General features: G+C 33.7%; 2 protein-coding genes across 6 annotated transcripts; one reads left to right on the top strand and one right to left on the bottom strand.

The window, feature by feature from the left end:
- Positions 1-2,838: 2,838 nt before the first annotated feature.
- LOC122537228 (PHAF1 protein CG7083) lies at positions 2,839-7,685 on the top strand. 5 transcript variants are annotated; one of them, XM_043670251.1, is made up of 8 exons: positions 2,840-3,129; positions 3,618-3,700; positions 3,789-4,016; positions 4,087-4,296; positions 4,379-4,528; positions 4,684-4,848; positions 4,925-5,101; positions 5,208-7,685. In XM_043670251.1, exons 1-8 carry the CDS (start codon positions 3,066-3,068, stop codon positions 5,403-5,405), a joined length of 1,275 nt encoding a protein of 424 aa, XP_043526186.1. In that variant the 5' UTR covers positions 2,840-3,065; the 3' UTR covers positions 5,406-7,685. The 5 variants fall into 5 exon arrangements, with proteins under 5 accessions (XP_043526190.1, XP_043526186.1, XP_043526187.1 ...); XM_043670252.1 differs by lacking the exon at positions 2,840-3,129 and adding an exon at positions 3,260-3,287; XM_043670254.1 differs by lacking the exon at positions 2,840-3,129 and adding an exon at positions 3,374-3,395.
- A 1,901-nt stretch (positions 7,686-9,586) lies between these two features.
- On the bottom strand, positions 9,587-11,663 carry LOC122537225 (dual specificity protein phosphatase CDC14A-like). Its single transcript, XM_043670248.1, has 8 exons — positions 11,588-11,663; positions 11,316-11,517; positions 10,832-11,079; positions 10,489-10,750; positions 10,170-10,299; positions 9,913-10,091; positions 9,675-9,787; positions 9,587-9,594 (listed from the first exon to the last, which is right to left on the bottom strand). Exons 1-8 carry the CDS (start codon positions 11,661-11,663, stop codon positions 9,587-9,589), a joined length of 1,218 nt encoding a protein of 405 aa, XP_043526183.1.
- Between the last annotated feature and the right edge of the window lie 10,656 nt (positions 11,664-22,319).

Below are 22,319 nucleotides of genomic sequence, written 5' to 3'. Positions count from 1 at the left end.
GTGGAATTTTAACAGAATCAAATTAAGTCTAAAGTCAAATTAGATTAGGATTAAGTTGGACTGAATTAAAGTTCATAGTTGAAATTAATTTGAGTTACATCGAATCAGTTGAAATTAGATTGAATTGAGTTATATCAAATAAAGTCAAATTGGACATCATTACATTTACAATAAGCATTACTGACAACTTATTTAGCTAATGCCTCATTTCAAGGTAAGATAATCGCGAGTTTATCAGCATCCAGCATTTTTCTTCACCCCTAAGTAATTAATGATTAATACACTGGTTTGTGCTTGTCTGCGCGATCCAGACGACGCGACAGACTATTAACTCGAAGAATCTCGCAGAACTACCGGCAGTGATAAAAGGATCATGACCGAACGCTTTTTCAGTTGAACAGACATAATAGCTTTTGTATTTCAGAGCCACTCACATTCTCTGCGTGTTATGAATCGAACAAGATCCTGTATTAAAAAGTTATCGATGAGGATATAGCTTCGTAGTAAAAAGAAATGACAAATTTAAGACACATGACACAAATCTACATGTTTATCTGATTTTTTAAAGTTTCGACACCGCGTCGTGAACTTTATCCTTTCTAGTGATTTGTCAATTAATCTACACGCAATTGCGCAAATGATAATTGTGCATAAATAATTACTGAAAGATTCAATTTCATCACATTTATGAACAACAGTTTTGCAATAAAATTCATTATTTTAGGCTCGTCCATCGCTAACAGTTTTAAATAAAAAAGTGAAAAGAATATTCAACCTTTTATTTTCTTATGAATATAATCGAAGACAGAATTAAAATAAAAGTCATCGTGTTTTGGTTAGGGCCATTTCCTCAAAATCGGTCGTGTTTTGCCACCTCATCTTCTTTTTATCTTTCTCTTGTATTTCTCTCGATTTTGATAACTCTGACATGATGTCAATAAACATAAACATGTTTACATAAACATGTACAATACATACAATGTGACACACGTACATATTCGCGGGAAGATTCATGCGTGATCTGACATGTCTGGAGGCTCGACTGTATGACTTATGATATAGTTATCATAATTGATTGCATAACACAGTGGGCACGACCATACGATGTATGCATCAACAAAGATTTCACAAGGCAAGAATATTCCGATTGTAACAATGGAGTGTTTGTCAAAGCTTTACGAAGCATTTCACATTTGTCAAATGTTTTAATTTGACTTAGAATTCTTTAAGATAATATATTAACTTAACTATAATATATACTTTATATATATTAACTATAATATATACTTTATATATATTAACTATAATATATACTTTATATATATTAACTATAATATATACTTTAAGATAAGATACCAATAAAATTATTTGAAATTTTTATCAATAATAATAATTTGAATGAATTTATAATTTATAGTCAAATAACGAGTATTTTTGTCGTAATCATGAGTTAACTTTATCAAGCATTTTTCAAAATCATCAAATATTTTAGCTTGTTTTAAGATTCTTTCTTCAGATTAGTTTTAGAATTTCTTTCTTTAGAAATTGATAAATTTTTTTTACTAATCATGATAATTGTCTTAAATAGATTTATAACTTCTAGGATTTTTCACACACCAAGCATACATATATTTTTTACATTCTTTAATTTATCAATTTCTAAATGGACTCTCTCGCAGACTGCTATTTTAAGACTAGAATTTGTTATCTGATTTTCGTTAAATATACGTCGTATATGTATACTTTAAGAAAGATTATTTTGTGTTTTAACTCAGTTGATTGCGTTACATCTCTAAATTTTCAAAAATTTACAATTATCAAAAACTTTGATACTTTCTACGAAACGAATTTTATAATCAAGGAAGTTTTTTTAGCTGCTTGTTTACATTATTTCTTTCTTTTTATCAAGAAATGAAATATTTTATATTGAACAAGAATCAACATAATATTTTCCGTGAAATGAATTTTACAATGAACAAAATCCTCTAGTGTTTATTTATATTGTAGTACTACTTTCTTTTTATAAATAATTGAAATCTTCTCTGTCATAAGAAAGTGTTTAAATTGGTTTCGTGGAAAGATTTCTAATTGTTCAATTGAAAATTATTTTATGTATTTATGATTATAAAACGGTTAACAAAGAATACAATGTTCTATTATCTATGGTCTTTAACCTCGACATCTTATAATAAAAAAAAAAAGATGTATCGCATATGCTTTATTTACAACTTCTATAATCGCTCAAAACCTCTCGATTCACATTTGCAATTTTTCTATATTGATATAAATCTTCCATGCAATATTTTTTACGTTAAAACTTAAGCATTCAATTCGACAAATAGTAAACTTCTAAGGGAATATTCTAAGGGAAAATTTCTGAAATAAAATTCAAATATTCGCGCCAGCAATTCTAGCCGATAAGAGTCGGCTATATGCATACATTATGCATATAGTATATCTGAAATGCATTAAATGAATATATCTAATTAAATTAACCCTTCTGAGTCCAGCATCTAACTAAAAGTCTATCAAGAAGAACATTATAAAATTTGTTTTGGTTTGTCGTATGATGCGTGCACAGTGCTTTCACCGGTCACTTTGCTTAAGTATAGCATGATGTACTAGATAAATAGCCTCGAAAAAATTAGGAAAATAACCAAATAAAAATTAATTCAAAATCTGATCAATCTCCGAAGATTTCCAAAGTAAAACACATTTCGATCAATGCTAACTTTAGTCGACAGAGTCGCGTACATCACGACATCTAAAGCGACGTAGACGAAGTTCTTCCTCGAAATAGTGCGTTCTTGTACACAGTCGATAGTCTGATTCTATTTCGTGTAGTCTGCGGTACGTATCAGCTGTTCGGTGACAGTTTGCCAGCCGTAAGAGTAGAGTGTCGAGGTTTATTGTTTAGGGAAGCAATATGGCTATCTGGTGATTTGTAACAGTGCGATACGTAGACAAAGGAACAACGCAGTTCTTATGATACTTGGAGACGCGTTGTGCACTCTGTTCTTAGTTTAATTTAAAAGTAAAGGGAACAATAAAGAAATCGGCTAGAGATGTTGGAACTCGAGGTAGTACCCGAAAGATCCCTCGGTTGCGAGCAGTGGGAATTTATTTTAGGCAAGTGACGAAACACACGCGATGTATCGTGTCTACGTCGTATTACGCGTAATTCTACGATGATCGAATTAATTCATGATAATCTGGGAATTGGACACAGGATCCCTGTTACGCTTCTTCCTGACATTCTGATTGATCTTTATTGATGCTGCTGTCATGTCAGCACTTGCACTTTGTTATTTTGTTCTATTTGTAAACACCTCGTTTGACAATCGCGGGTAAACAAAGAAAATGGTGCTCATGCTGAATATTTTGTTGCTTATTATGTAATTGTTTACTCGTATCGTCTTATTATTTGGGCTCTCATTGCCAAATTGTCAATTAATTGACTGGTGATTAATTAGAAATTAATGCTTCAATGAAATATCACGTTATAAATAAATATAAGATTCGTAGTATCATTTTGAATAATTACTTTGTGTAAATGTAATATAAATTTAAAAATGACGTGTGAGGAATATATTTTTCTAAGAAAATTATTGTTACAGGCATGCATTTTTCCCAGTCTGTGTCAATAATACAATCCCAAGTGGGCATTATAAGAGGAGTACAAGTACTTTATAGTGATAGTGTGAGTATATATTTATAAAAATATGTAATTGTTATACTTTTCTTATACTTGTTTATTGTTGAAATTAAATTGTGTTCTGTATTCACAGAATCCTTTAGATGTAGATTTAGTAATAAATTTACCTCATGATGGCGTTCGGCTTATATTTGACCCAGTGGTGCAAAGGCTCAAAATAATTGAGATTTATAATATGAAATTAGTTAAACTCAAGTACTGTGGTTTGCCATTCAATTCACCAGAGGTTTTGCCATCTATTGAACAGATTGAGCATTCGTTTGGAGCAACTCATCCTGGTGTTTACGATAGTGACAAACAAGTATATTTACATTTTCGTCTGTATAAAGGATTAGTAAGGATCTGTGGAGATAGAGTGTTGTTTTTTTTAGGTATTTGTGTTAAATTTCCGAGGACTATCGTTTTACTTCCCCATTGACTCAAAATTTCAACCTGGGTATGCACATGGATTAGGATCATTACAATTTCCAAACGGAACATCTCCCCTTGTGGCAAAAACAGCCATTTATGTTGGTAACATGGGTGCTGGAAGTGGAAGCGATGAACATAATTTAAAGGCACCGCCACCACCTCTACCGCTTGTAATTATTTTTTATTGGTATTATAGAATGAAATGTATGAATATCAAAGCAAGATTGATATCATATAACCATGTTTTGCCAGGTTTGCTATCATAACAATTTGTATTTAGAAAAGGCAGATGTTATGCGGGACAAAATTCGTACACGAGGTCTTAGATTGCACCTCTTTACAGAAGGCAGCTCTGTAACAAGGGTATTATTAGAGCCAAAAAAACGCTGCTTAACCAAAGAGGTTATAATTTATAATTTAGTTTGTTGAATTTGTATTCCTAGTCTAAATCTCTTTATATCGTTATTATTACACTATAAAATGAATAAGTTGCTCCTATAGTTAAATCTTGTGATAAAGATTTTATGTTTTATTTATATTTTATGTGACAATTGTAGGTGTTATTCGGTGACACTTGTGAAGATGTGCTGAGCGCCTTGGGAGCACCTTCTCGAGTGTTTTTTAAAGCCGAGGATAAGATGCGCATTCACAGCCCTCACGCACACAAACGTGATAAAATAAGACGATCAGATTTCTTTTACAACTATTTTACTTTAGGATTGGTAATTTTTTTATTTTGACGTTCCACGTTTAAAGCGAATCAAAACACGTATCTAAACATATACATGTTGCTCATAGGATGTTTTATTTGATGCCAAAACTCAATGCGTTAAGAAGTTTGTGTTACACACAAATTATCCGGGCCATTATAATTTTAACATGTATCATCGTTGCGAGTTTTCTTTAACTCTTCCGCCAGAAAATAATTCCACTGAATCGGGGAAACTCATAGATGTTTCTCCTTCTCCAGTTACGGTACGACATATATATTTCGAAATGAGAGTTAAGATAAACAGTGAAAGTATTGATGAGTGTTTAATGTCTAAGATTATGACAGTTTCAATAATTGTTTGTTTTTTAGATCACTGCCTATACGAAATGGGATAGAATAAGCGAGCAATTGAAGGCTAGTGCACGGCCAGTAGTATTGAACCGTGCTTCCTCAACGAACACAACAAATCCATTTGGGTGTACATTTTGTTACGGTATACGCGATGCAATTGTTGAAGTCATGGCGAATCAACACATCGCAAGTGTAACTTTATACAGAGCGGTGTGACCTTGATAACTTATACAGTATAATGGTGCATTATAAAGCGCTCTTTGAGGAGCAATTGATGGAATGGTGTTTTGAAAAAGATGAAAACATACAAAAAATAAGCATGTTTTAACTTTGTTGGAAATTGCATGATAACATCATCTTTGAAAAAGACTGTACGATGCAAAGGGAAATAATGAGAGTGCATGCAAAATCCTCATGCAGTTTCGTTTTTTTTTTTAACTAATGTAATAACATGTGAGAATTTTAAATAAACAGAATTAAAAGGAAAAAAGAAGAAAATTGCTGAGAAAGCAATGGTGGTGTAAAGCTCAGAAAAACAAGCGATATCATTTTGAATATCATGTATTGTTGCTTGTAATGATTTATATTTTTTTCTCTGGGATATCTAAAGCCAGAGAAATGAAACAAAACAAAATGAAAAAAAAAATGAAATAATATCATAAAAAAAAAATAAAAAAAATAAAAAAGACGATCAACTAAGGGGTACAAGTGTCTGCAATATTCAATAATATCATATTTAATATACCGTTTTTATCTTTTGGTTATAAGTTTTAAATATAGTTAAAGAATAAATAAAAAAAAATGATCTTGCGTGAGCGACGAATATTATAATATTTGAGCTCGATAATAAAAAGAAAAAGAAATATAAAAAAAAGAAAGTAGTTTCAGAAAATAACAGAAATTTTGATAGTTAATGATAAACTTATGATGACAGTAACGATAAAATATAATAACGTGCTTAGTGCAAGTAAAAGAAAAAAAAAACAAAATATCTAACTTTCGTAAACCAAAATTTTATAACGTGTGTTTAAGATAACAGACAAATAGAAACTAAAAAAAAAAAAAAATGAATGATGATACAAAAGCGATGTTTTGGGTATACAAATTAATAGACGTAATACATATTAGAATGGCATTATCCATTCAATCTGTGCAGAATTGAATGTAAAACCGCAAAAGTCTAACAAGAAACGATAGAAGTGTACATTAAATAACAAAAGCGATATCTATCAGTGCAGGAGGAATTTAAATTCATGGCCTGTTTTTTACGCTTTTACCTATCAAACTCTGATCATTGTGATACGTGACGAAAATTCGCGATACAATTTTAATTGTTACTTCTTTGCATTAACACGAACAAAATAGAAAAAGAAGAAAAAAAGAAAGAAAGGATATTTAACTAATTACTTTCTTATACATTTTTTGTGACGTTACATAATTCTTGTGATTATAAGTGTACTCTCAGAACTGAATTAGTCTTTAATTTTAGTCATGTACTGGAATACTACAACACTATGAATTTGTCACGAAGCTTATAATGCCAGAAGAAAAGTTCTTTTCATTTTTTTTCTATTCTATGAATTTGAGACTTCACGTTGATGTTAAATTGCACAATCATGTATACCCTATATCAACTTGTTTCCCGCTAATCGTAGGGTATAAAGGTAAATATGTTTTATGTATGGTATAAACTTTGATAGTTGATAATCTACAGCGGTTATAAGATCTGTAATGAATAATAATCGTAAAATATAAATAACAAAGAGTGCGTTCAAGATTGGCACGCAAAGTATGAATGATGAATTACTTTGATTAACACTTTTGACTGCACAGATTCGTGACGATTTTCCTTCCTATATACCGAATTAGTGAAAATTTTGTGGTCCATGGTTTATAATATAATTCTCTGTAAATTGTACGCTTCTGTACCCTTCATTGGACACAGATGATATTTTTCATTTGAAGTTCAAAGTTGAAAAGTTAAGTGATCTCAGAACATATACATACATATATATCAAGATTCGAAAGTAAAAGCGATGGAATAAATAACGTTATCAAGAAAAAGTGTTAATTAACGCATAATTGTACAAAAAAGCTTTGAGAAACGTGAAACTGCGTGTTTATCTGCGGGTGTTTTTGTTTCTCAAAATCCTATTTCGATGGAATACCTCCTGTTTTTGTCGACTTTGACTATGTCAATACTGTTTTGCGTGGAAATTATTTTCAAGTAAATATATAGAGCATAAAATTCTCTAAATAAGCTTCACTGATCTTCATCCGTCGACGCAATAACAAATTTTCAAGGCAGGTAGAAGTAAAAAAGAGAAGAAAAACGAAATCAGTGAATCTTCTAGAAATTGTATTCTCTATATAGTTATTTTTAATAATTCTTCTCGAGAAATCTCTCTATTTAGTTTATACAGAAACGAATCATTTTATATTGAATGGATTATAAAATTATGTAAAACGATTTTGTATAAATTATTTTTCCTTCAATGTTTTTTTCAATCTTTACTGATTCTCATGTATTTTCTTTGTAACAAATTCATATGTACACGTATATTGTGTCGTTTGAAATATTCTTAATTATAATGTTCAAATTGAATTAGAATGAAGTAAATTTCGCGACAAGTCAAACAATTTCTTTTTTTCTTTATTTTTTCAAATATTTACTTACTTATTTTCTTCGACGTGCGTTTTTCAAAGCGTCCAGTCCATAAGAGATGCAATTCTTTTGCCGCGACCCTGAATTTCGAGATGATTTGAATCTGTTCATCTTGATTTCATTTAGCTTGTCTCCTTGTGTCATAATATACGAATCCGTAACTCTGTATTTCTGTGGAACTCGTTCTGAATCGTTTGATCCACGGAAATTTCTTAATTTTCCTATAAATAAGCAAAGATAAAAAATTGCGTTGTACACTATTTATTCCATGATGTAGTTATATAGTCTAAATTCTTTTTTATTCTTGAAGTTTATAGTTTATTTTTTATAAATGTGACTAAAATATCTTTACGATGACTTACACTTTAGTTTTATCACAGTAATGATATATAATAAGAAAGTTGCACAAGGTGAACACTATCATCTGTTAGAAATTCTAAATTGAACTAACTGAAATTAGATGTGCGCGCAGACGCGCATTATATGGCGGGATATCTGTTATACATATGGCGGGAAAATAGATAAACTTGATTTGTTTTATTAATAATTTAAATTTGAATATAAAATATTTCTTGGAACATATTCTAATCATATTTTGTTGCATTTTTGAGTCATTGATTGTCATAAATAATTATATTTTATGTTAATTTTGATTTATTATCAATGTTCCATCTGTATTAGCTGCGCGCGCAGCTATCGACACAGGTGAAATATCGATTAATTAATAAGAAGTCAATATTATTTATATATCTTTTCTTACATTAAGATCTTATAAGAATAAATTTTCTAGTAGTTTGTTGTTTTAATTTGAATGAATATTTTGTTCTAATTGGGTAAATTGAATATATATTTCTAGATGTTAATGAATCTGAATCTATTAGCAATCGATATTGAGATGCGTGCGCATACTTCTAACACAGTTTTGGCGCGCGACCGTTGCTTTATACACGTTTCGGTGTACTCTTGAAATTTTTCATAATTTTAGGTTTAAAATACTATTAACATTCTCTTCCAACATGAAGATTCAAACTATTACCTCCATAATGGTATGTATTTATGTATAATAATATAATTTAATAACTTTTATAATGTAAAAAAGCAAAATATCATATGTTAGCATTTCAAGGTCATTGTGGCCATGTTCAGTATTAAAGATTTACTTTAATTTTGATATTATTGTAAAAAAATTAACTTAAAAATATAATTTTCGATTAAAAAAAAGGACATTCTATTGTTGATAAGTATAATATATATGCATATGTGTGTGTGTGTGTGCGTGTGTGGGCGCGCGCGCGCGCGTGTGTGTACTACACATATATAGTACTATATATATATATATATATATATATAATAAAGTAATATAGTATACATAGCATATAATGCAATATACTATGTTATATTCTATATATATGTACATATATTAAAAAAAATTTTTTAAATATTTATTTAAAATTAAGAAATAAACAACTAAAAAATTATTAATTTTTCGGTAAATACCTAAAATTCTTGTAAATTTCGTTTTGCCTTTTTTCTCGATCGGCATATTATTACACTTGTTAGGCTCTGAAACAATAAAATGTTACATTAAATAATTGTAACTCTAATTTGAAATCAACGTTTTTTTCTATAATTATTTTCTTTTTTCAGATCAATACTTTCTCATCAAAGCAGAAATCAAAGCTTTTTGATATGAAGAATGGATTGGAAATCATATTTTCCATAGGTAAAGTTCTTATTGGCCTATAATAAATAGCATCAAATAAATTCTATATAGCCTTTTCTCATATCTTTATTGGTGGGTTTTAATTATAGAGATTTACCTGTGCACCCTTCGTCGGTTGTGTAGTGTAAGTTCCTTTCCTGCTTGTCCACAATTGAATATATTCCGCATTTGTGATGCAATATCACATCACTATCTCCATAATACTTCAGTCTGCGAAATAGACACATCATCACGAAACAGGTAAATATTTCTCCCTTATATTTTTATTAGAAATTAACAATAAAAAAAGGAATATTTTAATATTATTTATATGTATGATAGGAAATATGAATTACTTATATTGTTGACCAGCATTCAATAAATTTTTTTCTCCATTTTCCAACCAGGCTTGTTGATGTCCAATAACTGAACCAGGCCTGCAAATCCTTACCCAAGCAATAGCTTCTCTAGCCGTCATTTTATAATGCTTTATTAAATAAGCAGCGATCAATGAACCTGTTCTTCCTAGTCCAGCCTGAAATGTTGTTTATGTAGAAAATGAAAATGTAAAGTGGAGGTAGATTAGAATGTTGTTTAAAGAGCTTCGAATAACTTTGCAATGAATTGCTATTGGCCCACTGGTATTTTCGCTTAGTTGCAAAAATTCATTCAGTATTCTCCTCGGTGGTACCGTGCCGTCTGGCATGAACATATCGTAATGCGCGATTCCTACCTCAGTGAATCTATTTTTAAAGCATTATTTTAATTTCATTCTAAATTTAAAATTATGAAAATTGTGTCAACAGTATAACTTCCAGAAAATGTTATTCTTTTATTATCAATTAATCAATACTTGCAAATGATATATCTTTTCTATAATTAAATAGTCTCATAGAGATTATTAATAATAAGATTGTAAAGTGGACTTTTACCTTGATGCATCGTATACTTTCTTATTCAATCTAACCACGGCTGTGACTTGATTTTTTAAAAAATAATCAATGTAACACTCGGGCGGATGATAAGGGGTGTCTGGTTCTGTGCTTGGACCAACAAAAGCCAGGAACTTTTGTGGTACCATCCAGTTCAAACCACCGTTTCTCATGTCTTCGTACTTTTCATATTCGAACACGTCAAAATCATCAAAATTAAAGAAACCAAAAGAAGCTGCTTTTTTAAGCGCGTGCAAGCAATCTGTTCTCATCAAATTAATTATACAAGAACAATTTCAATAGAATTCATTTTTCAGCTTCTAATTTCCACAAATGTCATTACCTAACAAATGAAGACTGTAAATGGCTGATCCCATGGAGGCATCTCGGAACGATTTTATAGGAATTTCACCTCCCATGAAAAGAATGTTGTAAGCTTCTTTTGGATTTTTGTTCAAGTACAATATCGCGTAAGAGGCAATCAAATACGCAGCATTCGCTCTTTTGTGGTCCCGTTGCGAAGTATAGTGAACGATTTGTCTATGCTCGTTACCTGGGCTCTCAAGTTTCTTATTTATCTTACAACAATATCTGTAAAAGGAATTATTAATCATCTTATGATTTAATAGTGATCACAATGTTTTAGTTAATTTGGCAAATTTTGATTGAATTATATTTATTTAATTATACAATGTGTATAATATTAAATGTATATTAAAGTTTGCTTTACTTATGTAATTGAAAATATTGTAGACAAAGGATAATACTCGAGGAAAAGCTAAACAGGTATTATTATTTAGAAGTAGAAATGTATTTAAAATTCTTACTTGTACAAACAAGCGATGTTTAAGGGGCCAAAGTCGTTGTAAAAGTTATTGTAAATTAGCTCGTCGTCGATCGTAAAAAAATGAATATTGGACGTGCTTTTTACATCTTTCCGGCCGTTGCGTAACGTTGCAAAATAGAATTTGTCTTTTATATATTCGCATATGTAAGTAACATCGGGATGTTTATAAACTGTAGTGATTTCTAATGGGGAAACGAATATAAAAATTAATATAAACAAGAAGATTTCTATTAGCATCCATTTCATAAGTACCATCTGGATTGATGTTTCTATTATCGTAGCTATGATAGTTCTTTCTCGAGAATCCAAAATTTTTTTGTTCGTACATTGCGAATGGATATCGAAACGCGCTATTTCCTATGCGCGCAATTATTTTCTATGAGCGTCACACTTTGTAAAACGACCATTTAGTATATTTTAACCTCAATTGATCGTTTGTAAATCCAAAGGAGTTTATTATTGTCTAGATTCCTTCGCGATTGATCCTTGATTTTTAAAAGTATCCCAATCATATCTTGTACGGAGATCGATATGGCTCTTTTCGTTAAATTACGGGATAATATCAAAGACTTGTTCGTTTTATTATCAAAGATAGTTTCCGATTACAAAATTGTAATTAACCAAACACATGATTCTCTGAGCCTAGAGAAGAAAACGATACGAAAGAGAAATAGTTTCCTTCATATTTTTTTAGTTCGTGGAAAATCGTAGTTAACAACAATTGTGTAATACACGCACCTTGAACAATTTTCATTTCCTAACAAAATAAAATCTGCTCTTAAATTTATCGTTGTTCGGCACGCCAAATTACTGATTTCATGTTTGTGAAACGTCTCTACGTTTTTCAACTTTTTCTCTTTCATCGTGAAAGCTGATTGGATTGGTCAGTTCTTTTAGATCATGTAATATATACGATGTAATGATATTTTAGAACAATTGTGCTAATGTTTTGATAATTAATTTTTAATAATGTTTTCTCAGGACGAGAGGCGAGAGGAAGTGGCAAAAACATCAAACAACGCTACGAAGGGTGAGTCGAAGTTTTTCTTTCGCTCTGCTTGCAGACATCCATAATCGTTGCTTTACGCTTAATTAAAATGCACGTCCTTGCATGCCTTTGTCATTTCTTTTCAAAAAAAGCTTTTAAAAAGTTTCGTAAAACTCAACGGTGATTAACTGAAATGTATCTTTGAAAAGATGCACGCGATATATGTGATATATACATATGTGCAAATCAAGACAATAATATAAACGATATAAATTCCAATAATAACAAGATATTCCAATAATAACAAAGTAAAATTAAAAATTGCAATAAAGAATATAGAATCCATAGATCATAGAGCATCAAAAGCTGTTACAATACACTAATATAACATATCAATATATTAACAGTCTTTATTATACAAAATTATTTATACAATTTATATTATATACGGCATATTACGTATATAATTTATACTTTTATGTTGTGCAGTTTATATTGTATCGTGCCTATTTATTATATATTTATAATTCATATTTATTGTACTATTTTTATTATACAAACACAGTGCCCGAAAATTTTTTAGCTGGGCTGTACATTTGATACATTTATTATACACGCATCTACAGTCTGTAGCATACAATGTCAGAGTGTGTATTTAGAGTTTAAACTAGTTGCAGATGGTAATCTCTCCTAAATCTTTCATATCGCTCGACAAACACATTCTTCTTTATCCATCTTGCGGAAAAAGCACTGTCTTTGTTCTACCGCCACGATACAATTTGTGAATGCACCGGGAAGTAGTTTAACATGCAACGTAAGGCCTAAAGCGTCTGATCGGTATTTACGATTCAAGAGAAATCTTTCGCGGGACAACAAGGCGGCTCTGTCCATCCATGTTCCATGCATCCATTCCTTGCGTCCGTCAATCCGTTATAATTTCTCCGTTAATAGAATCCGAGATTTCGTAGCGATCCGTGCGACGCATTCGAAATCCGCCCTGTCGTCGCCCGTTCTCTTTTCCTCTTTTCGTCATCTTCCGTTCCTTTGCCTCTTCATCGATCGAACCATTGCTTTCTACTGTTACTTTTACACATTGTTACGGAGGAGTCCTCCCTGATTCCGCTATTCTTGTAACGTATATCTCTGTATCATAGTCGTGTGTTAATAATCCTTTATATATGACAGATAAACTAAATTTCAGCTGTCTACCGCTTGTCTGTCCGTGAAGGCCTGATTCTACTTCGAGTTCGTCTCAACAGAATTCCATTTACTCTTGCGTTAAAGGACGGATTAATATCTAATGCAATTATAGCTGTTGTTTTGAGAATTTTCTCCATCATTCCGAGAGCTTAACCGATGATCATTTACTACGATAAAATCTATAAAACGCGTCTAGAGATCCTCCATAGACATCTGTAGAGAATTAATTTCGAATTGATGAAATTTAGTTGTATTCCTTTGAAACATCGTTTCAGTTCACACCGTTACGTACATTTTATATAGCAAAATTTCGATGATTTCCTCCGTTTTGTAATTTATCAATATTCCATACATTTCCTTCTTTTACTGTGTACAAATACTATGTACAACTTCTTTGTGTCTTTTGCTCCAACATTCTCACGGTTTCCCCTTTCGTTTGTCTTTATCTCCCTCGTACCGAGATTTATCGTTTCAAATTTCGTTTCTCCGCGGCTCCGTTACCAAGAACGTCTCCCAGTCCCTTCATCTCTTCGATTTCTCCGTACTGTCTCCTCCCGTTCTCCATTTTCTCCCCTTTCTGCCGATAAATCTGCCCCTCCCCCCCTCCTCGCCTTTCTCTTTCCTTTCTCTTTCTCTCTCTCTCTCTCTTCGCCCTCTTGATAATTCCATTCCCAACGCCTCCACCCTTCGACAATTATCTCCTTGTCTCTCCTTTTTTTCTGTCTACCACGACTCTCTCCGTTGCATCTTTTATTCTTCACGTCTGCGCCTCTCCTCTTCCTGCACTCTTGTCCCTTTTCTTTTCTCTGTTTTCTGCTCAGCTTCCTACTTCAAGCGATGGCGTTCGAGTTCGAAGTAAGAATTGAGAAGCTCGGAGTGAAAATCTTCGGGGCAAAATAGCTAAAAGTCTCGGAGTGAAAATAAAATCGTAAATTTTAGGGTGAAAATTTTTGAAGTAAAATGTTTGGAAGTTTTGGAGTAGAAATTTTTGGAGTAGAAAGTAGTTTGGAAGTTTTGAAGCAAATAAAATATTTGCAATTTTGGAGTAGAAATAATTTATGATTCTAGATTGCACACTTCACGTTTTAGTAAATAATTATTTAAGTTACTATTCAATATGTTTTCTCGATTCAAGTAGAAACCAAACTTGCTCGGTCATCTTCAACGAGTTGCTATTGTTTACTTATAGAAACTTCTCACACAATCATCGTTCCTTGAGAAAAGATCATTTAAGGTTGTCTTGTAAGCTAGTGTCCTTTATTTATAGTATGTTGCCTTTATCAGAGAGACGATAAGTTGACACGTGTAAAAGTGACTAAACAATGATAAGATCGCGTCGGATTCATCAGAGTTGTTTGTTAGTTGGTTATTTAATACGTGTTTTGTAAACCTTAGTTTTATTCGCTTATCGTTCGATTTGAATTCACAGTAGATCTGATTATGAGAAAAGATCTGTAGCTGAGAATACTTTTATGCATTATTTATATGTTTATTTTATATTTTTTATGTGTATGAGTTATCTGACTATTTCGATCTTCAAATTTCGAAAAGAAATCTTTGATTTGAGGAAACTGCCGCTTAATATCAGAATATTAAAAACTAAAACTAAAAATCATTAAAATTGAAACGATTAAAAAATAAATATTATATTATTAATATTACTTTAAATAATCATTAGCGTTACATTTAACATATAACAATTCTATTATTAGTCAATGAAGCCAGAAACGAATTAGTTGTGCAACGGAGTTGAAACATTAAAGAGTTTTAAATAAATATCTTCCACTAGTTGATAGTCTAAATAAATATCAATAGTTGATAGTCTAATTAAGTATCGAAGGTTAATCTTTATTGTATCAAAACTAAAGGATAGCGTAAGATATCGTAATGAAGCACAGTTTTTGTTCTCCGTAAGCAGAAGGGAATCCAGTTATGGAGGGTCAAATTAGTACTCCAGTCGCGTGAAATTTCGACAGCCAGTTCCTCTTAGTCTTCTCTACGCGTAGATGTATTTCTTCTTGCGGTTGATTTGATCCCCGATTTCGAGTGAAGTCATTGTTTGTTTCGGTGGGGAATTTGCGACGTTTAATTGGAAGAGACACCACTTGGAGCATCGAGCAGTGAATTAGTTAGACTGCGGATGTACCCAAGATGAATCACATAACGACAATGTGTCATCCACTCGAATGATTCAGCTGAAAACAGTCGTTTTGTATCGAGTACCATTCCTCGAGCCGAGTACGGTTATTTGTAAATTCGATTCTTTCGAATGGCAAAATATTTACAAGCGGTGCATCCTCGAACTCTGCAGATTTTCTCTGTAGGTTTCATTTATATCCGTCGAGATAAAATAGAAAAAAAGAAAATGAAAAATGAAAAATCTTCTCTTCAGAAAACAATTTGTATCTGAAAATATCGACCGTTGAAGCGTAGAAAACGGGACAAACATAATTTGCAAGTTAATAATTACTCTCGACAGAGAAACGAGCTGTAAAACTTCGTGGACGTATACCGTACGATAAAACGACGCATACAGAGATTGTTTCGAATTCGATTGATCGGCTGGCAGTTAAGGAATGGTTAATTATGGTTTATGAATGCGACTAGCATTGTACGGTGGGTGGGAACGCCGAATATGGCTGCCGAGATGGAAGATGAGCGTGGCCGATCGAGACGATGCCCGGCGAATAAGGACGTGACGTAGTCATATCCTCGCGTATAAGGAAAAGCGGATTCGCTGTTAATAGTCAATATGCATTAGAGAAACAATGAGCGGATCTTCGTGCCGCACACGACGACCACGACGACGTATGACCGCAGAAGAGGATGTTGGTCGCGAGTACTCTGGCTCGTGGACACCTTCTGGAAATTTTTAACGATCGGCCTTGTCCCATCGGACGAGTCATCGCGTTTGTCCTTCGACGACGTTGCTTAGCCCTTTTCTTATCGAATTCTTCGTTGAGAGGCACAAATCTTTCATTAGTTTGACTTGTCAGTAATTAATTTCGATTCTTCTTCACAGTTATTTGACTAAAAGTTTCTCTGAATCCTTGAAGAGCAGAAGAATTGTTTCTGAAGAAAAGAATGTTCTAGAGAAATACTTTTTGAGTGGCGTAATTTTTCTTTTTTTTTTTTTTTTGGCACATACACTGAAACAAATCATCAGTCCAAATGTTTAACTATTAATTTCAAGTACAATGGAAAATTATTTAAATTCACAGAATCTTTGTGTATCTGATTTTCCAGAGTACAAAGATTCTTAAACTCTAACCTAATTATTTAGGTTTGGTGTTTTAATACCTGCGAACGGAGCTGTGTGTGTGTGTGTGTGTGTGTGTTTACGTGTACACGTATAGGCTCGCGTACGGAAAATTGGAATTCAATTATCGGTATTCAATAGCCTTATCCAGCTCGCGTAACGTTACCCGAGATACGTTGCGCTTAAAATAGAACCCGAACGATACCGGTTGGAAGCGTAATTAGCCGGCTTAGAAATCGTTTAATCGTAGAGGGGGATGATTCTTTTTCTTCTTCTTGATCGACCTTGCTTTGAATTGTTTCGATTTCTCGTTTCTATGAAAAGGATTTGCAGAGAAAAGGGATATGTCAGCTTGAGACACTTGTGAATCGACGACTTGTTCCTCGACGTCTGAAAAGAAAGATACTAATTCAATCTGCGATCGTTCGTTAACTATCTATTATGTTAATTCAATTTGTCATCTACGGAATCGAGAAGACTAGGAAGACAAAGTCAAGTAAATTTTGAATTTAAAAAATCCTTAATCAAAGGATTAGCAACTAATTATCAAACAGATTTTGCTATCTAAAATTCTCACCAAAAGATAAAGACTACTATCCATCTATCATTTCACTGGAGAATTGTCGGAAGAATTACCAACTGAATTTTATTCGTCTACTGATGAACATCACGAAGATTACCAAAAATATTTTACCAAAGTATTTCATCAAAGTGATAACAGAAAACTATTATAATAAATCTTTTACCAATTGACAAAAGTATCAGAAAAATTTGTTTTGTGAAGGTTCTTTCTACTGAAGATGATCAAAAATCCTTTATCAAAGGACTACTGCTTTCGTGATAACCGAAAGAAAGCGTACCATACACGTATAATCGACCAAACTATTCTAATAATTCTTTTACCAAAGAATCGACAAAAAGCATCAGAAAGGTCATCTAGGCTACTAATCAGCTTCCAATGAGGAATCGACCACGAAATGAAAGATATGAAACGACACAGAGACTGCATTTCACCGAGCGGAATCGAGACGAGCTCTGCTGGAATGTTCGCTGGTGGCGAAAGCATGGCGCGGCAACTGGCTCTCCTATTCGATATAATTTGGACGTTGCAGAGCGGCGTGAGGCGGAGGTAACTGGCACATCCACGCACCGCCGCCAAAATACCGGCATACGAGAAGAGGCTAAGGAACGTGTACGGGGACACGAGGTGTACGTGTTCTGCGAGTGAGAGGCCGATCGAGGGGATAGATGCTCGTGAAGCGGTGGCTCTGCTTCCGCGTGGACGGACAATCGCTTTTGACGAGCTCGTTCGTCTGCACGCGCTCTCTACAAGCACGGATTTCATCGTCCCGCCAGACTACCACACCGCATAACAATCGTCTGTATCCGTGTATTACACCGATACAGGGTGTCCCGTAATCGAGATTATCCGGACTTTAAAACGAAAAAAAAAAAAAAAAAAAAAATGCAGAGTGGAATTTCCAGTTCTCATGCGGATACTCTCTGGAGTATTCGACATTTACAATTATTAAGGTGGAGATTTCACAGATCAGCGATATTTATTGCTCAAAGTTTCGGGGCGTGTTGAGATTTTAACCCGTTGCGCTGGCTGGCAACTGGTTCGCGGACCATAACGAGTGACCGAATACGTATACAATGCATTCGTCGCTTTCTTTTTCCTCTGCATTCATGGATAGAAATTATTCAGAGGTAATAAACTTGTCATTTGTGTGTTTTGCCTGGGTTACATTTAAATATACTTATGAATAAATTGATGAAAATGTTTCAATCTGGGGTAAAAAGAATTCTCGACGTGCGTGGCAAGAGGTTAAAAGTATTGATCACTTCTTCGATCAATTATTTTTTTATCGATTAGTTATATAAAAAGATCGCCTGTTAGAGCCATGCAGTAGCACGTGTTTCGAAAATTATGCTCAACCTTACTATTTGCATTTGACATTCGATAGAATTCGTTTAACGTTTTGTTATTATTTCGTCCAGTCGGTGTTTAAAATTGTATAAAATCGAATTTAAAATGTCTTCAATGATGGATGATCGCATGGAGTTCAAAGATACTAAACAAAAAAAAAAAAAAAAACAAACGAACGACAATAGTTGTTCTTGCACGTGAAGAAGATTTCGTTTCTGGCTGCGTGACTGATTGTGGGACACCCTGTACGTGTGTGTTTCACCTGGAAGACAGGGACGCGTGTGCACACGCGTCGAAGAAAGCTCTCCGCTCGAGCCACGCCACGGAACTCTCTTGTCTCTCCTCTCGTCGTTGGATGACCGCGGTCGATACGCATAAGCATTCGAATCACGACGACGGAGCGGGCACGTAACAATTTCTGTTCTTGGGACTGGAGCCACTGGATGGATCGTCGATCCTTTCAGTTGACCGTGTTGCACATCCGCGCCGCTGTCCCGCCTTTTCAATCTTCCTCGTTGCAAGAGAAAACGGCCAAGCTTGCCTCCTTTCCTGTTCGTCCTGCCGCCATTTCTATCGATCGAACCTTCCATTTTGAACGATCTCCGAGCAACTGATCCACCACGGCGAAAAGGAGCATCCGCTAACGCTTTCGCGATCGATTTTTCTCTAATTTTCCTAATATTAAGAAGTCGACGTTGAAACTCTTGTTTTTAAATCTTTCTCGCGAATCAGAATCTTTTATTGTTATTATTTGTAATATTGGAAATTAATAATTATTATAAATACGAAGCAATGAATACTTATTATACACGAAGGGAAGAAATTTCCAAAATGTTTCGTACGATACGTATAGAAATGTTCAAAATTTCGTGAACCTCTGTGGCATCATCTCTTATACAATGTCGAAGTTATGACAATGTTCATAAAATTCAAAGTACTCGCTGAATCTCTAAAATCAGCAGCTGAATGTCACGTCACAGTAGCAGAAAACTTCGTGATGCTAATGGAGAGATTCGATCTTCCCATTGAATTGAAAAAGATAGTTTGATTTGAGAGATAAGGGTTGTTCTTTTTTTTTTTTGTTTTTACTAAAATATGTGAAATGCAAAGATCCATTGGGAATAGGAAATCGAGGCTGCACGACGATGATCATTTATCGTGATTCTACGTGGTTCCCCGTTGGGATGTTGAACGTGCAGCTTCATCGTGTTTGGACGACGTTACAAATTTATCTTCATAACTGTGCGCACAGAAAAGGTATTCGACTTGATATTCTGAGGCAAACTCGATATAAATTTCGGAAATTGGACCTCCTTGGTCTTGAAAGATGAGGGTCGCAACAAGATTTCAAAATGAAATTGGTGTAAGACATCCTTGCAATTTTGCGTTCTTACAAAGCTGCTGGACACAGAATAATATGTGACAAAAGAATATTCAGGATAAAAATGGTCTTCGAAGATGAAAATTTTATTCTGGATTGACATAATTTCATTCTAAAGTCGAGCTTCTGTAGATAATTAGTATTCTAGTTTAACATGCAAAGCATGGTAGCATTGATGAACACTCTCAGAGGTGTTAAAAATTCTTACAAACGAATCTTCTCTTAAAGTACACGAGAAACGACAAATAAATGTCAAATCACAAATTTCTCCGATATGTTTCGCAATTGAAGGCCTATCCTTCCCAGAAAGCTCCAATTTCTCCGTCCATAGTTAGTGACTTTCGTCTTCATCACTGAAATTTCTACGTCATATTTCTGACGGCGAAAAATCAAAGTGAAAATGTGTAATTAATATACAATCGTAGAAACGGAGATATAGAAGGAAACTATTACAAAACTTTGCATCTGGATACGTAGAAAATTGAGTCAAATCTGACTGATAAATCCACAATCAATATACTTTCATTTATAATAATAATAAATAATAATAAATAATAATAAATAATAAATATTATAAATAAATTTATTGTTATTTATTATTATATAGATTATCAGTCCTCAAGTGATACTGCAGAGTGTTTGATCATCACAATAACTTACTTGTTCGTTAAATCGCTCGATCTCAGAATTCTCGCCTGAACGAAATTTTTATCAGTGTCGTTCTCTAAAGAGAACTCTCTAAAGTTAGTAAAAAAAAAAAAAAAAAAAAAAACACCAACAGTAATCAAACCTCATAAGTAAAAAAAAAAAAGGATACGATCAACTTGCGCTGTTAAACACTACCAAGGACTCGAGAGAAAGAGGTGGAATGTTCACGCGTATGAAAGACAGATCATGGGTGGGTGTAACACAGCCCTCCCCCCTCCTTTTCGTTTCCAATCGATTCGATGACGATATTTCAACATTCGTGCGTCGACGGGTGATCATGGTGCAAGATTTAAGTCTTGATTCACCGGGACGCCGATTGATACGCGGATCATGCACACGCTGAATTCTTATGCTAATGCGAGAAAGGAGCCGAGAAGACAATACATCCACATCCAACACCGGCGCGCTGCCGCATCTGTATACACCCTGCGTCCCGTATTCTGTATTCTGTCAAGTGAATTAATACAATCACCGAGGACCCGCCGGGTGATTTTAGATGCGGTGAGATCGTGATCGCCGCCGCCACTGTAAGCGGCCACGCCACGCTTTATCGAGCTTTCTCGTCGGGGAAAATGTCCCCCGACGAGATGGGAGATGGTCCCGATCGTGACCTTGGGAAAATTCATTTCGCCAAGACGACGATCATTCGGCATTCTACGCATCTTCCTCGCTTAGTGCCGCGAACGTAATCGTTGCAGATGCAAGAGGAAGAGGCTCGATTGGGTTCAGTTCACGCAAAGAAGCTCTTGAGATTCGTTTATTATTTATTTATTTATTTATATATAATGCCTAGGCGGCTTAGGATGGCTTCCGGTTTACAATGGGTCTACATCTTTCTTATTTTCTACTTCTATAGCTAATCCTTAGTGTCTACGTCTTGTGGATCTAATTTGCCTTTTGCTCGTCTTCTTGCAAAAAAAGGCAAAAAAGCTCCTGAGATCTGACATTTTGGGATTTTCGTACTTCAATATATTCTAGAACATTGAGATTTGATATTCTAATGTTACGGTGTTTCGAGATTTCGGTAGTTTAGGATTTTTACACCGTGACAGTTTTTGAAATTGGCAGGATGGCTTTGGAAGATGAGAATATCAATTACGATTCGAAATCGTGTTTGATCATGCCAGTTCTTGATACCAGGAAAACAAATATAGTTGGATGTTTGATTGTGCAAACTTGGTCGCCGAAAACTCACAATTGTCACGCCATCTTTTATACGCGTAAAATTATAGAAATAAAGTACGTATTTTAACTGGTTGAAAATGCTGCCAATAAATCGGTACGATGAAATGCAGAAATCATCAAGAAACCGAGGTACAAATATGTATCTCGTATAAAATCAATAAACAATTACGTGCAGAACATAACAGAAAACGTAATAAATAGTCGACGCCTGGAACACCTGCAAAGATAAGCAAACATCGAATCGCTTGTCGAGTAACGTGCATTCAACGCTAGAACTACCAAAATGATCGAAATGCCCAATTTATAATTTTATAGACGCAGCAGTGTATTTTG

The sequence above is a fragment of the Frieseomelitta varia genome, unplaced genomic scaffold, assembly GCF_011392965.1.
Source record: "Frieseomelitta varia isolate USP_RPSP 00005682 unplaced genomic scaffold, Fvar_1.2 scaffold_894, whole genome shotgun sequence".
Classification (NCBI taxonomy): Eukaryota; Metazoa; Arthropoda; class Insecta; order Hymenoptera; family Apidae; genus Frieseomelitta; species Frieseomelitta varia.
Note: the sequence above shows the minus strand (reverse complement) of the source record. Positions and strands in the feature narration are given on the sequence as shown.